At 46.1% G+C, this 18,360-nt stretch overlaps 2 protein-coding genes and 1 long non-coding RNA gene across 3 annotated transcripts in view; 2 read left to right on the top strand and 1 right to left on the bottom strand.

The window, feature by feature from the left end:
- The first annotated feature begins 1,064 nt into the window (after positions 1–1,064).
- LOC116453311 lies at positions 1,065–7,597 on the top strand. The gene is made up of 2 exons (XM_032128594.1): positions 1,065–1,248; positions 4,488–7,597. The coding sequence occupies exon 2, from the start codon at positions 4,531–4,533 to the stop codon at positions 7,510–7,512; it is 2,982 nt and encodes a 993-aa protein (XP_031984485.1). The 5' UTR covers positions 1,065–1,248; positions 4,488–4,530; the 3' UTR covers positions 7,513–7,597.
- Positions 2,728–4,491, bottom strand: LOC116453314. Its single transcript, XR_004243752.1, has 2 exons — positions 3,593–4,491; positions 2,728–3,324 (listed from the first exon to the last, which is right to left on the bottom strand). It is a non-coding gene; the product is annotated as an uncharacterized LOC116453314 (long non-coding RNA).
- The window catches only part of MYO15B (myosin XVB), a gene marked incomplete at its 5' end in the record, with an annotated part of 39,460 nt that continues 28,642 nt past the window's right edge, over positions 7,543–18,360 (top strand). Inside the window, 16 exons of the mRNA XM_032128587.1 lie at positions 7,543–7,613; positions 8,722–8,785; positions 9,521–9,630; positions 10,078–10,152; positions 10,542–10,638; positions 11,146–11,249; positions 12,390–12,453; positions 12,929–13,042; positions 14,668–14,829; positions 15,216–15,329; positions 15,734–15,792; positions 15,880–16,003; positions 16,384–16,479; positions 17,055–17,186; positions 17,360–17,485; positions 17,970–18,047. Of these exons, the coding sequence (XP_031984478.1) occupies positions 7,543–7,613; positions 8,722–8,785; positions 9,521–9,630; positions 10,078–10,152; positions 10,542–10,638; positions 11,146–11,249; positions 12,390–12,453; positions 12,929–13,042; positions 14,668–14,829; positions 15,216–15,329; positions 15,734–15,792; positions 15,880–16,003; positions 16,384–16,479; positions 17,055–17,186; positions 17,360–17,485; positions 17,970–18,047 (1,590 nt within the window). The remainder of the gene's footprint in view (positions 7,614–8,721; positions 8,786–9,520; positions 9,631–10,077; positions 10,153–10,541; positions 10,639–11,145; positions 11,250–12,389; positions 12,454–12,928; positions 13,043–14,667; positions 14,830–15,215; positions 15,330–15,733; positions 15,793–15,879; positions 16,004–16,383; positions 16,480–17,054; positions 17,187–17,359; positions 17,486–17,969; positions 18,048–18,360) is intronic.

The raw sequence follows: 18,360 nt of genomic DNA on the forward strand, positions 1-18,360 counted from the left end.
GAAGTGGAGCATCCAGCAACAGAAAGCTGAGGTAAAATGTTTCTTGAGTTCTCCAGCTCAATCTCCTGTTTTTATCTTTGCTTCGTAGTGGAGGAGCCCTCAAGGTACAGAACGTGACAGCCAGGGGCTCTTGGACAGAGATGGACAAACAGGTCCCACCCAAACTAATGCTGCAAAGCATCTAAAATCTTATCACATTTCATGTTTGGGTCACTTGTTCTGGTGGCTGGCCACACCTGAGTTCCTTTTGTTTAATCTCCAGCTCCTCTGGAAAGGCTTTTTGGGAGGGGCCAGGAAACTTTGAAGAGCCAGGGACATCCTCAGAGCAGTGAAATCCTGCTCTCCCTGTGCTGTCCCTTTGCAGCCTGGGGAGAGCAGAGGGAGGCTGCACGTACAGCTCACACTGAGCATTTGTGTCTGCTCTGTTACCTGATTTCTTGAGAATAACCCAGGCATGGCAAAGCCATCCCTGAATTAAACAGAGTTTCATGGACATAAGCACTGGCTGTGAGTAACCTCGGCCTGTCTGCAAGTAAGAGGAGAAGGACTTTATTTGGAAATTTGAGTTGAAAGGAGATTTAGTCATTCTGCTTGATTTGGACTGAGATTTAGGCATAATGAGGGCAAAAATGGTGCCAGTTTTGCTGTCTTTTCAGTGCCGAGCTTTCCTGTTTCAGCAGAGAGCTTGGTATTGGCAAGGAGAGAGCAGAGGCTGAGCTATCCATGCTTGGCTCCCTGGAATAAAACTCCAGGGATGCAGAAGAAAGGGGACTATGATTTAATTCTTTTCACTGGCCTAAGCTTTTTTTTTAGTAGCACTCACTGTGCCTGGTCTGGTAGCCTCTTGCATTATAACAGATCTGTTCTGGTTTTGGAATTGATATTTTCAGTCTTTGGGGGTGCACCTCATCATACCACATCTGACCCTTACCTAGTGAAATCCCACCTCTTCTTTTATCCCAAACTCTGCAAGCCAGCTGCTGGTGTTGCTGGTTGAAAAGTTCAAAAGATACCATGAGAAAGCTTGAATTATTGATGCCACTTTCCTTCCATACACGTGTAATTATCTGCTCTTGGGGCACAGCCCAGCCAGAATCCCTGTTAGACTGCACAGCTGGGCAGGCTTGCAAGAACTCTGGAACAGACCCTGGGCTGCATGGAAACAAGGATTGGGAGAGGGAACATGTTCCCTTTGCATGGATGTGACCTGTGATCCAGGTACCAGGCAGCTCGCTGGAATCACTGCAGGTACGTTACAAGAGTGACTGTGCAGAGTGAGAAAAGAAGGGGTTTGAGCAATTTGTGCAGTGAATGAAAATAGAAACTTAAGGATTCAATTCCTTTAATATTAATGATTGTGCTTTCCTCTGTATGAGTTGGGAGAATCTGCTCAGGGAAGACAGACAATTCCCTATTGGTCTTAAAATAGCAGCGTGAGCTTTCTGCTTTCTTTTTATCTGTAGGTTCATGCTGTGATTCTTGACAGCATTGAGGATCTCCTTTCTCTGATGTGAATTGTTCTCATTTCTTCTAAAAAAGGGAGAATGCCATCAAATTGTTCTTTTTCCTGTAGTGATTTAGGTGAAGTTGGTGTGGTGAGGGGAGCTGGAAAACTGATGAGCAGCATCTTTCACCTGCTGCAGTGTGTCCAGCACACAGATGGTCCAGGGCAGTTAATCAGAGCAGGTCTGATGTCAAAGGAGTTGTTTATATAAGCAGTGATTCATCTTCCCATTCCCTGTAATAACAGTGGTGTTACAAACCAATCTGCTCTAAAACCCTGTCTCTGAAGAATTGTGAACTCCAGTTTTTCACTTTCTAACTCAGATTCAGTCTGGGGTCCTGTCTTTGCACTGAGTCAAACCAAACTCCTGTGTCTAAGCTCCCTACAAATTTGGGCAGTGTTCCTGACCTTCCTCCTCATCCAAGAATTTCAGCATTTTTGTTTTGTGGAAGGCTTTAGCTCTGCAGACACATGACTATCTAGCAACAGCACATAAAAGCAGACTTTTATTTATTATTTTCTCCTGCATTTGGCACTGTAGAGAAGCTGAATCAACTTTAAGCCCCCAGGAGGACAGAATATTAACAACTATTCTGTACTGAGGATTTAGGGTCTAATTCAGTTGCCATTAATCTCGGTAACAAAAGTCTTGTTGCAGGATTTAGAGATCTAGGCCAGGAGTATTGGGGTATTAAGTGCAGAAGGGGGGCTGAAATGAGGTGACCAGACACCTACATATGATAGAGTCCTGTTCAAAGAGAGGGAGGCAAGAGGATTTGGTGTTAAGAGATGAACTCTGCACTGTGCAGAGTGTCCAAGAGGGTCTGAATAGAATCAACCCTAGACCAGAAAAAAAAAGCAAGTTTAGAGGGAATGCTGGGACACTGATTGTTGAGGAACCCATAATTGTATGTAACTGCTGTCAGGGCAGCAGCTTTTTGCTTCAGTATCAGAGTTGCAGCTGGGGGAATGGAAGATGCTGTTTTTCCCCTTTGCAGATTGTTCTGTGGTGCAGAACAGCACAAAATAGGTGGTACAGGAAAGGAACCAACATTTGCAGTAAGACCCTGTGCCTTACACACACCAAGCGTGCTTTCCTTAGGGCATCAGCCTTCCTGGGCTGTGGAAATCTCAAATGTGGTTTTGCTGCCCTCCTTGGAGTGACTGAGGTGAAACAAACTTTTTGATTCACTGAGTTGTTTCTTACAGAGTTGCTCCCAGAGTACTGGAATGTACTTTTTAATGGCCTTTTTTCAAAATTTATTTTAATAACTTGTAAAGATGCTTGGACAAGTTTCAGTCTGCAATCAGGTCATAAGATATTATGGAGAGTGGCTGGATTTCCATCTTTCCTGAGGTACTAAATTCTAAAATTTCTCATTCCTTGTCAGACTTTATAGCAGCTGTAAAGGTTTAAAGTTTTTAAAGCTTGTTGAGTTGCAGTCTTGACTGTGTTCTTTTCCCCCATCCCCTTCCTTGGGGCAGGGAGATGCCTGTGGATAGAAGTTCCAAAAAAACCTTGGCCAGAACCCTTTTGGGCTTGTAGCTTGTGTACAGACACTGCACCCCTGGCCACTGGGGTGCAGGGTCAGAGTGTCAGACAGGTAAATATATTGCCAGCATCCCATAATAGTCTAAGATCTGACTGGAGGCTTCCAGACACTGGATTTCAGCCTTTAAATAAGTCAATGCTTGGTGGAGTTAGTACGAATCAGTAACAAAATCTTGACTGCTCCACCCTCTGTTACCCACTGACAGAATTTGTAAATCTGTGATGGGTGGAAATTTCTCTTCTGCCTGGGGAGAATCCACAGAATTGGCTGAAAAACAAAGAGAAAGAAAAATGATAAAACGGAGAGAAGGCTTTAACGGAGAAAGAGATGAGAGGACAAAATACGTTAAGGAATTTCCCTGTCCTGTGTGCTGGTTTGTTCCCTGCCCATCACTGGGTAATGTTATCTCCAAGACAGTTCCAACTACTCCCAACTAAAGCCTTCTAATCTTTTTTCCTTTGGGAAGATGTTGCAGACTGATGGGTTTTCTTGCTGTAGGATTTTTCCCTTAGTCCCATTCTCCTCATCGACTCACCTCCAAGTTTTCCTTTCTCTGATCCATCATTTCCTTCCAGTTATGCTCTGACTGTTCTGTGGTTTGGAGCCTTTCCTTGCAGTGCTTGGTGTTGGGAACCTGAACCCAGGCTCTGCACTTCATTCACTCACAGGGGCAGTAGTGCAGCCTGGAGCCCCAGAGGGATATCTCAAGCAGCAAGAGGTTGACTCATAAAAGGTCTGTATAATTGGAAAGGATAGAAGTGATGTTTTGTATCAGTCTGAAAGATCAGGACCAGTCCTTTGGGCACTTTTACATCCTTTATTCCATGCATATGATTAGAGGAAAGACACAGAGATAAACAGGTTGACACTTGGGATACTGAACACTGCCCACACTGCCAGGCAAGGACAGTGCACTCAGGGCAGTTGTGTGGAGGTTATGACACACTGCAGTAGTGTTTGTTTCTGACATTTATTTCACAGAGATCATTAGATGTGTTCCTCTCTTCTTCAGCACAGAGAAGGTTATTGGAGAAGCAAAAACTAAAATAAAACAATCATTCTATCTTGAACTACAGTGTGTCCAAACCTTTGTCAGCTGTAGAAGATCTTGGACACATGGCTTAATGATGGGATTCTTGGGGTGTCCCGTGCAGGGCAAGGAGTTGGACTTGGATGATCCTGATGGGTCCCTTCCAGCTCATCATATTCCATGATGGTATGGTTCTAATAAAAGAAGAAAATCAGGGTGGTTTGTGACAAAATAACCCAGAGATTAACGTGGAGCAGGGCAGTCAGTTTGGCACTGCACAGACGAGGCTCTGCAAACACTTTTTTGGCTCCACAGAAGTGAGGCAAATTAGTGCCCAGGAGCATCTGGCCTCCCTTTGTAGCTTATTTCACAGCAAAATGCACAACATTTCCTTTCACAGGTGAGTCGAGATAAGCCCTCACCTACTCCTGAACACTGAGGAAATGCCTCCTTCCCGAGCCAAGACTCAGCAGAAAAAGGCTGGAAAAGAGAAGGTGTTCAATTGTGAGAGAAACTCCTCAGGAGACTCAAAGATCCACTGTGGGAAGCGGAGGGAAGGTAAGAGCAGAAGCCAAGTGAAGGGAAAAGAGTCACTGCCTGGACAAGGTGACAGCCTTGGAGAAGAGCCCTTAAAAATCCAGAGGCTGGGGAGGCCTCAGGAAAGCAGAGAAAATGACCACAAGAAGTTATTCCGGAGAAAAAGAGCCTGCAGGAGAAATGATAAAAGTGAATCTGCTTTGGGGAGAAAACAGGGAGTGTCCAGTTTGGAGGGGAAAAATGGGAAGGCCTGCAAGCAACAGGAAATGGCATCAGGGCAGGAGAGTGAGGACAGCAGTGACAAGGAGGGAAAAGCCATCACAAACAGAAAGAAGCAGAGTTTTAAAAAGAGGTGTGGAAAGAGACCTGGTGTTGGTGAAACAGGCACTGAGCTGGGGGCTGCAAAGGCCATCATAGGGCAAGGTGCTGAAGGTTCTTTTCAGAAAGAGAACTTGGCAGAGAAGGCACAGAACCCCAGAGGAAGGCACAGAGGGAATCAGGACTCCAAGGAGACTTCTGAGCAGAAATCAGGTTCTCAATCCCAAGGCAGTACAGCACAGGAAAAAGGTGAGAGGAGTGGGAAAAAGCAAGCTGAAAAACTTGCCAGGATTGTCATTGCTGAAAGCGAGGATGAAAATATTCTGGAAACCTCAGGCAACTCCTTCTCTGACTCCAGCAGTGAAGACCATGGGACCCACAAAACAGATACAGAGGAGGCTGTGGTGGGCAGCGCTTCCAGCAGTGAAGAGAAGAGCAGCTCCGCGGAAGAGAAGAGCAGCTCTTCAGAGGAAGATGGCCACAGTGAGAAAGAAGTTGTGCTCAAAGATCCTCCTGTGAGTGAAGGAAAAGGCTACAAGGAACTGGCTCATGAAAGCAAGGAAGCATCCATTAAACCTGAAAGGGACCAGGTGAATACAGATGGAAAAATCGAATCTGAGGCTGAAGGCATTGAATTTGCAGGATTGGAAGCAGAGGAGAAGATGAGGAAGCCAGACAATGTGCTGAGACAACCAAAATGTGCTCCAGCTGAGAGCAGTGAGGCAGATGATCAGTTAATCACTTCAGGACTCCAAGTTAAGAGTGTTAAGAACAGAGGAAATACTGAAGTAGACAAGGAAAATATACTAGAAAATGACAGAGTTGAAGATATGTCGAAAGATGGACATGTGAATTCTGGCAGCAGTGAGGAGAGCAGCACTGCAGAGAACATTGATGAAGTAAAAGAAAATGAACCAGAACCACTCCCAAATGCTGTGAAAGCAAAACTCCACGTTCACCTTAGCAAATATGAACAGGAAGAGAAGGTGAATGATGAAGGCAGAGAGCTGCAAAATGGCTCTTTCCTCTCCAAGCAGCAGAGGATATTGAAGGAGAAATCTGGAAAGTGTGAGATCCCAGAACAAGGTGAAGAGGCTGAACATAGACAGAGGGACAGCTCAGACTGCAGCAGGCAGGGCCTACCAGCACTGGTGCTTACAAAGAAATGTTCTTCTCGATCCCAAATCCCCCTCAGTCTGAAAAACCAGCATAAAACCACTGAGACCAAACTATCACCAAGCCAGAAACCAAATCCTGCCCAGATGGCTTTGGGAACCAGCTCAGACCTGAACAATGTTGAAAGCATCTGTTCAAAACCCATGACTCTAGAAACTCTCAGTAAACAAAAAGAACCCAACATAGCTCAGAGTATTGAAGAGAAGAGATTAAATACTTCAAGCTGCTCCACCATTACAAAAAAAACATCTGATAAGCACCTCCTTGGAAAGAAGAAGAAAGTTGGAAAAGATGTTGGAAAATTTAAACAGAGTTCAGGCCAGTCTACAAAGGCAAAAAAAGAGAAAGCGGAAGAAGTGGTTGCAGAGGCACCTTCTGAAACAGAACCCGTGCACGGTGGGGAAGGATCCAAGCACTTGCACACCCGTTCTGCTTTTAGAAAAGTCACCAGCTGGCTTGGCCAAAAACCTGCCAAGAAAGTAAGGCTGAAAGCTCGACTGCTGAGTGTGGCACGTGCAATTGGTATCTCCAGATGGCTCTTGAAGAAATTTGGGAAAAAGAGGAGCAGCAAGCCTTTTGGATTCAGAAGCAGAATGGCAATCCAGATTCTGAGCACTGTGGGGTGGGTTGGTCAGTCTGGCAAAGCCTTCCCTGGTGCAGCTGGACAGCTGGGGAGGGCTGAGCCAAAGGACAAAGGATCTTCTGCTTCCTTAGAGGAGGGCAAAGGTGGTTCTAAAATGGTAGAGGAAGTGGGACATGTTGATTTGCCTCCTGGTGATTCCCCTCTTCATGGAAAAAGTTCCTTTCCATGCTCGGATGAGAAGAACGGTGCTACTGATGCCAAGTGTGCTATAGTGTTCCCCAGAGTCCACAGCTTGGTTAAGGCTAAGAACTCCTTGTCCAGGGACTCTGGCAATGGTTATTCCCTACAGAAACTGACATCTCCATCAGAGAGAAAATCTGTCCCTCCTGTGCAACAGGGTTGCAGATCCAAATGTGACCTTCCCAGCCAGAGAATCGGTGAGCAGGGCTTCCTCCCACATCGAGAAGAGGAGCCAATTCATACATCAGATTATTGCAGTGAGGTAGATGTCAAGGAGGGCTCAGTCCTGCAGACTGCAGGATCTGTGGTCACTCCTTGTGTGCACTGGTCCCAGCAGCAGGGGCAAGGATGTGACCCTGCAGTGTGGCTGAACTCCGAGCTGCTGCTGCCATGGCCAACCATCGAGAACCTGAGCAAATGGGCCCTGTCCAAGGACCCCCAGCTGGCCAGCAGCTGTGTGAGGGTCTGCAAGGACCAGTGGGAGGCAGAAGATGTCACTGACAACGTGCTGGAGATGGAGTTCACGCAGAAACAGGTACAGGTGTTGTCCCCAGCACTGGAATGGAACTGAACTTCCCCTGATTTTCTGTCATGTATCTGTGCATTTCAGGTGTACGTGTGTGAAGAGCACTGTGCAGAAGTTGAGGAGATTGAGGATCTTACCAGACTGGAGTAGGTGTCCTCAGTGTCTGCAGCTCATTCAGGTCACAGGGGCTTGCTTGTTATCCTGCAAAGGTGGCTCAACAACAGCAAACACATAATAGATCTCTACCTAGATAGGAGAAAATATCTTTTTTCTCTGTGGGAGAAAATAGAATTAATCGGATGCATATCATAGCTGTGTAACTGATGCTCTGCTGAAAAGCTAAGTAAAAGATTGAATTTTAGTATTTAAGTTATGGAACTACACTGAACTGCTGGGGAGAAGCAGAGGTGCAGAGGGAACTCCTGGCTGTTATGTAGAGCGTGTCCCCAAGCTCTGCTGCACAGAGAGTGCACATTGAACCTCTGCAGTCACACCCCAGGGACAGCAGCTCAGCCTGGTTAACAGACTTCTGGTACAGTGCATCCCTAGAACGCTGTCTCAAGTGGTTCCCAGTCCTGAAATGGGATCCAAAATAAAACCCCAAAATACTTAATGGGTAGAGGAAATGAGGTTTAGAGGCTGATGTGACTTCTGTGGTGTAGCAGAAGGACAGAATTGGGAATTTAACGCGCCATTTTTATTGTATGAAGTGAGTGGTAAGAAAGGACAACCTGCAGGATGAGAGGCACTTTTCTATGTTCTTTGCCTACTGATATTGGCATCTGTGGCTTTAGTGGCTCCTGTTGCCTTCAGCTGTGAAAAATTCAGGTCCTACATCTTTAAGAGCTGTTAAACCATTGGTTCACTGCTTTTGTTGAAAGAGAAGCCCCTGACACTGTTTCTCACACATCTTTCCCTCCTGTCATCCTGTTGAGATAAGCACCTGTAAAGGCTGTGCAGGGAGCTGTGACCACACAGAGGAAGTTCTGAGCTTTAAATGCTCCATTCTTTGATGTATTTAATCCTGGAGATGTTGGAACCACATGAAGGCAGTGAAGAGTTTCAGTCCTAGCTCCCCACAAAATCCTCCATCCCCATACGGGCCATTCACTTAAGAGTTGGACTCAATGGTTCTTGTAGGTCCCTTCCAGCTCAGAATATTCTGTGATCCTTGGGAGGGAAGAAAGGTTAATATTTAATATTAACACATGCAAGTGAAGCTTGTGGCTGATGAGTCCTTTCCTCTGCTTGTAGGGAAGTCTGTGAGAGCTCAGTCCTGCTGTGCCTGAAGAAGAGGTTCCATCGCAATCTCATTTACGTATGGATAGTGATGTTTGGTTTGGTTTTCTTCAGTGCTTATTCATTCTGAACAATGAGCTTTAAGAGAAAATAATTTATATGATGCCATCAAGCTTTAATAATTCACCAAGTATCTCACTCATTACTGGGAACGATGATAAAAAGGATACTCGCACAGCTTTTGCTCAGAAATTAGGTAGCATGAAATATTTGGGGTAAAATCTGAGTGTTGCAGAGTTTCTCTGTAGTTTTGGTATTTGTTGCCAACCTGCAAGCTACTTGGGCTCCTTTTTAGCTTCAGCTGCTCCTAGTAGGACTCACCTATTCTAGCAAAGAAGTTCTGTGTTAAAAATTGTGAATCTCGAGAAGAAACCCTAGAGTTTCTGCAACCATTTCACAGTGTTGCAGTCCAGATCTGGTTCTGGATGTTTAATTGTTCTCTTTTCCATTTACTGGCTCAGGTGTTCAAACCTGTGCCTGTAATTTCCTGTAGAGCTTGGAGAATAGACAGTGGCCAGAGAAGATGACCACAGACCAGTGAGTGCTCACTTATCCCAAATTATTAATAACAGAGATTTGAAAATCACCACTGAAAAGCTGTGCCCTGGATAAGTTGGCAGGATAGTCAGAATAAACAATATTCCTTTAAAGGGAATTTCTATATTTGTATTAATATATGCATTCAGCTGCATTCCTCATTCAGAAAATTCTAAGAAGCCACCAGTTTTTTTCCCCTTTCTTATTTTTGTCCTAGACTTACATTGGGCAAATTTTGATTTCTGTGAATCCTTTCAAAGACCTCAGTATCTACTCCGAAGATGTGGCTACCGAGTACCAGCAAGGGACTCTCTCAAGAAACGCCCCGTATGTTTCTCTTTCTCAAATAACTCTCTAAACCCTGTTCTGTTTGTGCTCCAGAAAGTATTTTGCTTTCCTCCAGTTCTCTGGTAGAATGGATTCATTCTCTGGAGGAATGTCACAGGAAGTGAACAGCCCATTTGGCAAAGCTGTAGTTGCTCGGGCCTGTAATTCTACAGAGCTAAAGTTCATCCCTGGAAGTGTCCAAGGCCAAGCTGGACAGGGCTTGGAAAAATCAGGTCTAGTGGAAGTTGTCCCTGTCCATGGCAGAGGAATGAGATGGTCTTTAAGGTCCCTCCAACCCAAACCATTCTGTAACTTTCAGGTCAAGTTCCTTTGATCAAGACACTGGCCCATCTCTAATGTAGATCCCCGATGAGGAACCTCTCGGTGCTGCACTTGTGGGGTGGAAATGTGGGGTCAGTTAACGGGGGTTTCTTTCTGTCCATCCAGACACATCTTTGCCATAGCAGAGAGGGCCTACACGCTGTCCCAATCATCAGGGCAGGAGCAGTGTGTCCTCATCAGGTAGGAAGTGAAGGGCTTTGTTGAAAATTAATTTCTTCGTGTAAAGCTTCCACTTTTGTATTTCACTGTTTGTAAGTTGATCCTTCTGGCTCTTCTGTGAGGGCTGCCAGTGGAGAACCTGAACAAGGTGGATTTTTGTTTCACTCTGCACAGATACAGTTTGAATTTAGTTTCACTTCAGAGCAGTGGGAGAGAAGGAGTCTGGCATTCCCCAGGGGAATCCTATTTGGGCCCATTTTGTCAGGTTGTCTCGGTGTTTCAATAATGGGTGGTAGATCTCCAGCTGTAAATCAGCCCAAGCCCTCTGATCTGCTGCAGCAGGGCCTCTGATGTGCCTAGATCAGGTACCTCTGTTTTGATACCAACTTCTTCACCTCTTGCTCCTGCAGTGGGCACAGTGGATCTGGTAAAACAGAAGCTGCCAAAGCCATTGTGCAATACCTGACCATGCTGTACCAGGGATCTGACAGCCACAGGATCAGACAGGTACGAGGCAACTGAGCTTGGCTGGAGGCTGTGAGGGTTGGGCAGGGAAAGGAAGCCAAAGACAGAGGAGAGAGGCCATGCTGCTGATGTTATTTCTTTGGCTGGGCTTGTGGTCCAAGGTGAAGCTCCCATAAAGACACAAGGACAGCTGGTGTATCTGTAGTTCTGTATTTTAATACCTGGGAGATCTGATACTGTGAAAAGCTCTGTATCTGTTTGAACTGAGAGCCTTTAGCAGAGTCTGGGAGGTGAATCTGAACAAACACAGAGCAAAAGTAAAGTGAAAGATTACAGCAGTGAGGGTAAAGAGCTCCCAGAGCAACTCACCACTGGCTAGAGTTAATGACACCAGGATATATTTAAAAAGACATCTTTTACCCATGCAAGAATTATATCAATGAAGTCCCATTTCTTAATATATTTTCAAACCAACAGGTACGTAAGCCCCTTTTGAGTTTAGAACCCTGTGATTGCTAGTGAAGTGTTCCCTCCCTCTTTTCTTTACAGCCTTGCAATGTCCTACCCATCCTGGAGAGTTTTGGAAATGCAAGAACCATCCTCAATGACAACTCCAGCCGTTTTGGAAAGCTGCTGAATGTCCACCTGCGACAGTGAGTTGAAGAATCCCCTTGGGGTCCCTCCAGCTGCCAAGGGGTGCTTGGGTGAGACCAGGTGGGGCAGTGCTGAGAGCTCACATAATAACCCTCCCTCCCCTTCGCTCTTGTTATTGTCAGGGTAGGAAGAGGGCGAGTTCACACCCCTATTTTGCTTTTTTTGTGTTTCCTCCACAAAAGAACAGATCTTACTTCTCAAGATGAGTGTTAGATTAAGAACATAAGAAAGGCTGGACTGATTTCTACCAAGGACCCATCTGATACCCTGCTGTGTCCCCAGCACTGGCCTCGAGCACTGCCTGAGGCAAGAGCAGCCCAAATACACACAATGCTTTTCCCTAACACCTCGTGAGCCCTTCAACATTTGCCGCAGCTCAGGAGTTTTCCTGAATCTCCAGAATTTTTCCAGTTTCCTCTTGGACTCATACAAACGTCACTTCATGCCTCTGCAGCAGCCCTCAGCAAGTGTTCCACAGGTCTAACCAGTTCTGTGAAAAGCACCTTTCTGTTTTGAGCCTGCCTCCTTTCGAACTTCTGGGTTTGGTTGGTTTGTTTGGGTTTCTTTTCTGACTGTTGTCAAGCACTGAGCTGATTCTTTCATGGAACTGTCTTCAAAACCCTCAGGTCTCAGTCCTAAGGAGCAATGGTTAAATTGGAGCCTGTCTGTTTGTATGTGAAGCTGGGTCTGTACCCATCACTTCACATTTATCTACAGTGGGTTTCATGTGCCATTTCCTTGCTCACTCACTCTGCACTGTAAGGTCTGTCTGCATTTATTCACAGTTGGCCTTCATCCTCATTGCCTTGAATAATTTCATACAAGCAGGAAGCTTTGTCCCACTGCTGTTCAGCTCCTCTTCTAGATCACTTTTCAAACCCTCAGTTGCACTCACAGGTCAGGCACAGACACTCTGTGGAACTCTAATTGTTGTTTCAGACTGTTAAGAGGATTCACCTTTATTCCTACCCATGCTAGGACTTTCCTTCTTATTCCATGGTTGCTTGGTTTCCCTGAAAGTCCCACCATTTGGACAAAATATTTTGGAAATTCACATAGATTATGTCCCTTAGATCATTCTTGTCTGCAGAAAACCTGTCCCAAGCTTCTGACAGGATCTGTTGTTTTCTTGTGCTCAGTGGCATCGTGGTGGGAACATCCATTTCCCAGTACCTGCTGGAGAAGTCTCGTGTGGTGTTTCAGGTGAGGACCAGTGGCCCCCTCTCTCCCTTAACATTTAATCTTAAATTTGCTGTTGAACAACAGGGCTGGGAATTAGTATGAGAATTGCTTTCCATTTCTTCTACTAGCAAGAACTGTGTCCCCTCTGTGTAGCACAGCGTGATCACTTCTTTTATTTGAATAAAATAGGAGGTTTCTCTGCCTCAGACAGGTTGAATTAAGCCACTTATTAGGGATTACTCAAAGTTAAATCTTCCCTCAATTAGTTTTTCTTAATGTCTGGAGTGTGGAAATGGTCAAATATTAGAGCTGTGTGACAAGGACTGCTCTCAGATGGAATGTTCTTAAGGTGTCAGTGGGAAACCCTGGAAACTTTTCAAATTCTGTGGTTCTGGCCTCATCCTGCTGACCCCAGCATCTGTGTCCTGCTCTGTGAGTGTGTTCTGCAGGGGTTTGGAGCTGGATATGGATCAACTCCATGAATGTGTCTCATCAGGCCCATGGTGAGAGGAACTACCACGTGTTTTACGAGCTGCTGGCAGGGCTGCCCGTGGAACAGAAAGAGGAGATGTACTTGCAGGAGGCAGAGTCCTACTTTTACCTGAACCAGGTGAGTGAGCTGAGGGTGCTCTGCAGCAGATGGCAGAGAGAAACGGCCAAGGCATCCTTCTTTTTGGTTAGAGAGGCACCAAATCACTTTGCTCCCCTGCAAAAGACTCTCAGGACTATGCTAAAGTTAGCTCTGCTCCTTCTCATACTCTGCTCCTTCTCATACCTGGTCTAAGAATCAGCGTCTTTGTCTCTTTTGTGATCATTTTCTCACCTTTCAGGCCCCTCTATTCTGAAAGGACGGACTTTAACAAGTTGTGTAGACTCACGGCTCCATCGTGTGGTGGAAGACCCCTTTTCTCACTGCCTTTCTTTTCGAAAGTCTGCAATTTCCTGTGGGATTGCAGGGTGGATTTCTTTCTACCTTCTGCAAAACACCTGCTTTATTGACTGAGTCAATGGGGGCAGATTTTAAACCGCTGAAATACATTGCTGATAGCAATTATTTAAATGAGAATTTGTTTGTCAGACTTACATCAAGTCACAATCTTGGAACATCTTTTTTTTTATTTTTCTTTTTTTTTTTTTTTTTTTTTTTTTTTTTTTTTTTTTTTTTTGGTGTGTGGGTTTTGTTTGGGTTTTCTTAAGATTGTTTTCCATAATCAAGGAGGTCACAACAATAGCAAGAGATTTTTCCTATTTCAGCGCGAGCCAGCTTTCCCAGGTGGCAAATTCAAATTCTTCACAGCAGCTGCGGTCAGGAGGAATCCTCGGCAGTGATTGCTATCACCTCGCCTTCAGGCGAGGCATGGACAAGTGCCATTAATGACTCAAGGATGGAGGGCAATTAAGAGCCCAGCCCTTAATGTGTGATCAGTGGTTCCTGGCTGGCAAAGCACTGTGTAGCAAAGTCTTCAGGGTGATAATTAACAGGAATATCCCAGCCTGCTGCAGAGAAGGACAGGGGACAAGATCAGATTGTGTACGAGAGTTAGCAAAGACTGACAAAATCTCTCTTGGATCTTGGCAAGGAGAAGCCCAAGGGCTGCCTGGACCTCATCCTTGTCTCACCAGAATCTGCTGGGAGAGCTGGGAACTGTGGTCAAAGAATGCCCTTGAACACAAACAGGTTGTGCAGAACCCCCCGATCCAGGATTTCTGTGACTCTTAGGGTCACAGGCAGTTGCTGGGAGTGTCCTCCTGTAGAGAAAAAAAGAAGCAGAGGAGTGATAAGCCCATGTTGTAGTGAAGCTCCGTGGCCGAGATGAGACAGGCTGTAACCCCGGGTGGCTCTCTGGGTGCATGGAACCCCATCTGCCTTGACACACTGGGTTCCAGTACCATTTGGGGGAGCAACTCTGCCATGATTTACTTCAGAGAGGACTCTGGCACCACTTCTCCTCTCAAGCTGCACCCCAGCAGTGGGCAGGGGGATCCTGGGGAGCTCGTACTGGAATTACAACAGGAGCTTGGCATGTGTGGGTAAGAGAGACCTTAATCTCAAAACTCCGGAGAGAAAAGAGACTGGCCCCTCACAAGTGTTGAGTTTCCACTAGTGGTGTCTTTGGTCTCTTTACTTCAGATTCCTCCAGTCCTTAAAACATTGAACTACTTCTCGGAAGATTCCTGCTGGTGGCTTAACCCCTGCCTGGGGCTGATCACGATTATCTGTCCCTTTTCTCTCAGGGCAGAGCATGTGAAGTGATGGGGAAGGAGGACAGTCAGGATTTTCTGGTCTTGGTGCAAGCTCTGGAGGGAATCAACCTCTCTGATGATCAGCTGAGCTCCACCTGGGCTGTCTTGGCTGCCATTCTGCAGCTGGGGAACATCTGCTTTACCTCCTATGAGGTACAGTAACCCAGACAGCTTGGGAACGGGATATTTGTGCTGAATATTGTTGTTCTCCCATGTGGTGGGACCGAGGACATGATTCCTGACTGAACATGGCATCCTTTGAAGACCTTTCTGTCCTTTTAGTGTTGGGCTCTGGACTGGTCTAGGCAGGGACAGAAGATGGAGGCAACCAAAGGCCATTAGAGCTTGGTTGGCTTTTTAAGGAGCCAAAATGAACCTGAAGTTCTACCCAGGCTGTGACCAGCTTTGTGCAGCTGAGGTGCTGTTGACAATATTGATACAAGAGGGACCTTGTATCCCTTCCACTGTTCCTATCTATAATATATAGTAATATACATAGATAGATAGTAATATATAATAAAGAACACTTTATTATTTAGAAAGAATCCTTTGAGCATGCAGCCATTGCCAGTGACACCGAGATTCAGATTGTGGCCAATTTGTTGTGTGTCTCAGCAGAATTCCTGCAGAGAGCTGTCACCCACCGTGTCACTGTGAGTACCCTTCAGATGATTTCTCATTCCTCCTGAAGCATGGGATGTCCTGCCCCAATGTCCTAACCTTAGAAGGCTCAAAATCTGGGAGGTAACAGCAGGAATAAAATGGTTGGAATGGGCTGAACCCCTCAAGGCAGCTCTGTAAAGAGGGCAGGACTCACATCTAGGAGGGCTCTTTTCTGACATGAGTGGCTTCAGGTTTATCACTTTGGCCAGTTGACTCCCATCTCTGGCAGCAAAATTCTGGGTTTAGTTTTTCTTTTGATACCTGGGTAAATTCTCAGCCAAATAGGAACAAATATCCATTTATTAACTGGGTTGACTGCCTTGTTGATAAAAAAAAAGAAAAAAGGTGTTTTTGTGAGATGATAACAGTAAATTCTGTCTCTTTATGTATCCAGGTTACATCTTACAATCGGATCTTCACCCCTCTGTCTGTAGAAGGAGCCATTGATGCCAGGTGACTTCTGCTGATGTCTGGGTGGGTGAGATACACCCAGGGGTGCTGTCTTTGCAGTAACTGGTTCTTCTCCCCTCTCCCACTCAGGGACTCCATTGCCAAGGCTCTGTACTACCTGCTCTTTGAGTGGCTGCTGCTGAGGATCAATGAGTGGTTGGCTCCCTTGGAATCCAACTGTGCCGTGGGCATTGTGGACATCCATGGGTTTGAGGTCATTGTTCATGTTCTTTTGCTATGGCCTGGGCAGTGAGGGCATGTGGTCATCATGGCCTTGGAGTTTTTTACTTGGGACTCCTGTTAAAACCTGTGTGTCCCAATGAATGCTGACACCAATGCAATACAACACGGGGCTGTGCATCCAAGAGTAGATCTTCTCTTCTTTATGCTCCTTCACAGCTTGTCTCATCTCTTGCTGTTCAGCCTAGTCAGTAAGCCAGGCTGAGAGCTTGCAAACCAGCCAGAAGATGATTTGAACTGTTGGGGTTCATTCACACTGACCAGAACCAGCAGCTCAGCTCAGCCTGTGCAGCATTTACAGGGAGCCACAGCTCCCTGGGCCTTGGAAGGGATGATTCCTTTTTGTCTTCTCAGGATCTGGGGGTGAACAGCTTGGAGCAGCTCTGCATCAACTTTGCCAATGAGCACCTGCAGTGGTTCTTCAGCCAGACTGTCATTGCCCAGGAAGAGGTGAGTGGAACTCAGTGGAACTCACACCACCTGAAGGCAGCACACGTGGAATGAGCTGAGGCATCCTCAGAGTATCCTTCAGCAGGGAACAGGAGGCTGGATGGTCCTCTTGAGCAATATCCATGGAATCCTAGTCCAAAGAGCTGCCTGTTTAGTATCTTTTACTAATTCTGCAGTAAATGAAGGGAAGGAGATTTTGTCAGTACCTTGCTCCCTTTTCCAGATAAGTGAGTTGGTCATAGTCAAAGAGCCCAGATCTCAGTGGGTACTTTAAAAGCCTGTTTGGCTTCTTTGTAGCATTTTCTGTACCACTCATGTCCTGGAGATGAAAGTGTATTTATCAGACTTGTAGCCTTTTACAGTTCACTTTATCACTCAGCTTAGCAGCCTTCCTCTCTCAAATCAGGAAAATCATTAGTGGCTTTAGGAGAAGTTTCATGAGACAAAACCAGACAATTCTAGGCAAGTTCCTAACAGCAATGAAACATTAACTTCCTCATAAACAACTCAAACCCTCTATTAACTCCCTCCATTTTTCCTTGTTTGCATGGCTGGATTTGGCCTTTAACATGCAGGAGGAATACAGCCAGGAGCAGCTAGCTTGGATTCCTATTTCCAAGATGTACAGCGAGTCGTGCCTGGATTTCCTTACTGCAAAGCCCCACGGCATCCTGTGCATCCTGGATGACCAGACATCCCTGACTCAGGTGAGGAGCTCTCAGCCTCTCCTGGGATCCCTTTCATAGGATGGTTAAGGCGAGGCTGTGCTCCAGAATGATTGCACAAGTATTCCATGTTTTTACCTTTGGTTTAACAGCGGCCTTTCAGCCTACGGAGTGTGTTGCAGCATCAGGAAATGTGTTTGTCATCTCCTTTACAGGCCACAGATCACACTTTCCTCCAGAAGTGTCATTACCACCATGGAAACAGCCCTTGGTACACCAAGCCCAAGCTGCCTTTGCCAGAGTTCACTGTGCAGCACTACGCTGGCCCTGTCACCTACCAGGTGAGCTGGCAGGGGCTTGGAGCAGCTGGGGACAAGCTTTGGGTGTCCTGATGGACCAGCTCTGTGATCAAAGCTCTCCTCTTGTGACTGCACATCCCTCTAGAGCATCAGTTTAGCAGAAGAGAGGAGTTTGTTATTAAGAGAGGCAACTAAGCTGCCTCTGGGCAGAAGCAAAATAGGAATTGCCCTCACTGACACAACAGCCTCAGAGCCCTGGAAATCCAGGAGAGCTCTTGCTGCCAGAAAAAAAAGTGAGAGGTCAAAGCCTGCTGGGCAATGTGGAGGGGAAAAGGAGCAATCCCTTCTAAAAGCAGCAGTCATTGTCCCCTCCAGCCTGGTGGCAGCAGGAAGAACCGGCTTCATTCTCCAGGGCTTTTCTCTTGTTCCACCTCTCCAGCTGCCTGCCCCCAGTCCGAGTGTGTGTAACAGGGGTGTTTGCCTGAGTGGTCTGAATGGTGCATCAAATCAGACTTTGCCTCTGCAGGTCCACAAGTTTCTCAATAAAAACCGTGACCAGCTGCGGCCAGAGGTGCTGGATATCTTCTCCCAGAGCCGCCTCAAGGTACTGCAGTGGGTTAGGAGGAACATCTCTATTGCAGACACCCAATGATCCACTCATTATCTTTATGTGAGAAGGAGAAAGATCCTGATCAGGTGTCAGGAGAACCTGGAGAAGTCACGAGATTTATTTTACTGAATTTACTTGGGAATTGAGCAAATTACCTCTGCCCACAATTGATGCATTTTATATATAAACCACACAGACTGCTCAAGGATGCAGCTGCATTCCTGACACTGCCAGGGGCAAGGGAAAATGGCCCTCTTAAGTTTCAAGTAGAAGAGATTCTTCTTTCCAAGTAGTTCAGAGAGTTTTG

Source organism: Corvus moneduloides, chromosome 19, assembly GCF_009650955.1.
Source record: "Corvus moneduloides isolate bCorMon1 chromosome 19, bCorMon1.pri, whole genome shotgun sequence".
NCBI lineage: Eukaryota > Metazoa > Chordata > Aves > Passeriformes > Corvidae > Corvus > Corvus moneduloides.

Bases quoted from the DNA above. Each gene is read 5' to 3' on its own strand.
- LOC116453311 (XM_032128594.1), top strand. From the start codon at position 4,531: ATGCCTCCTTCCCGAGCCAAGACTCAGCAGAAAAAGGCTGGAAAAGAG.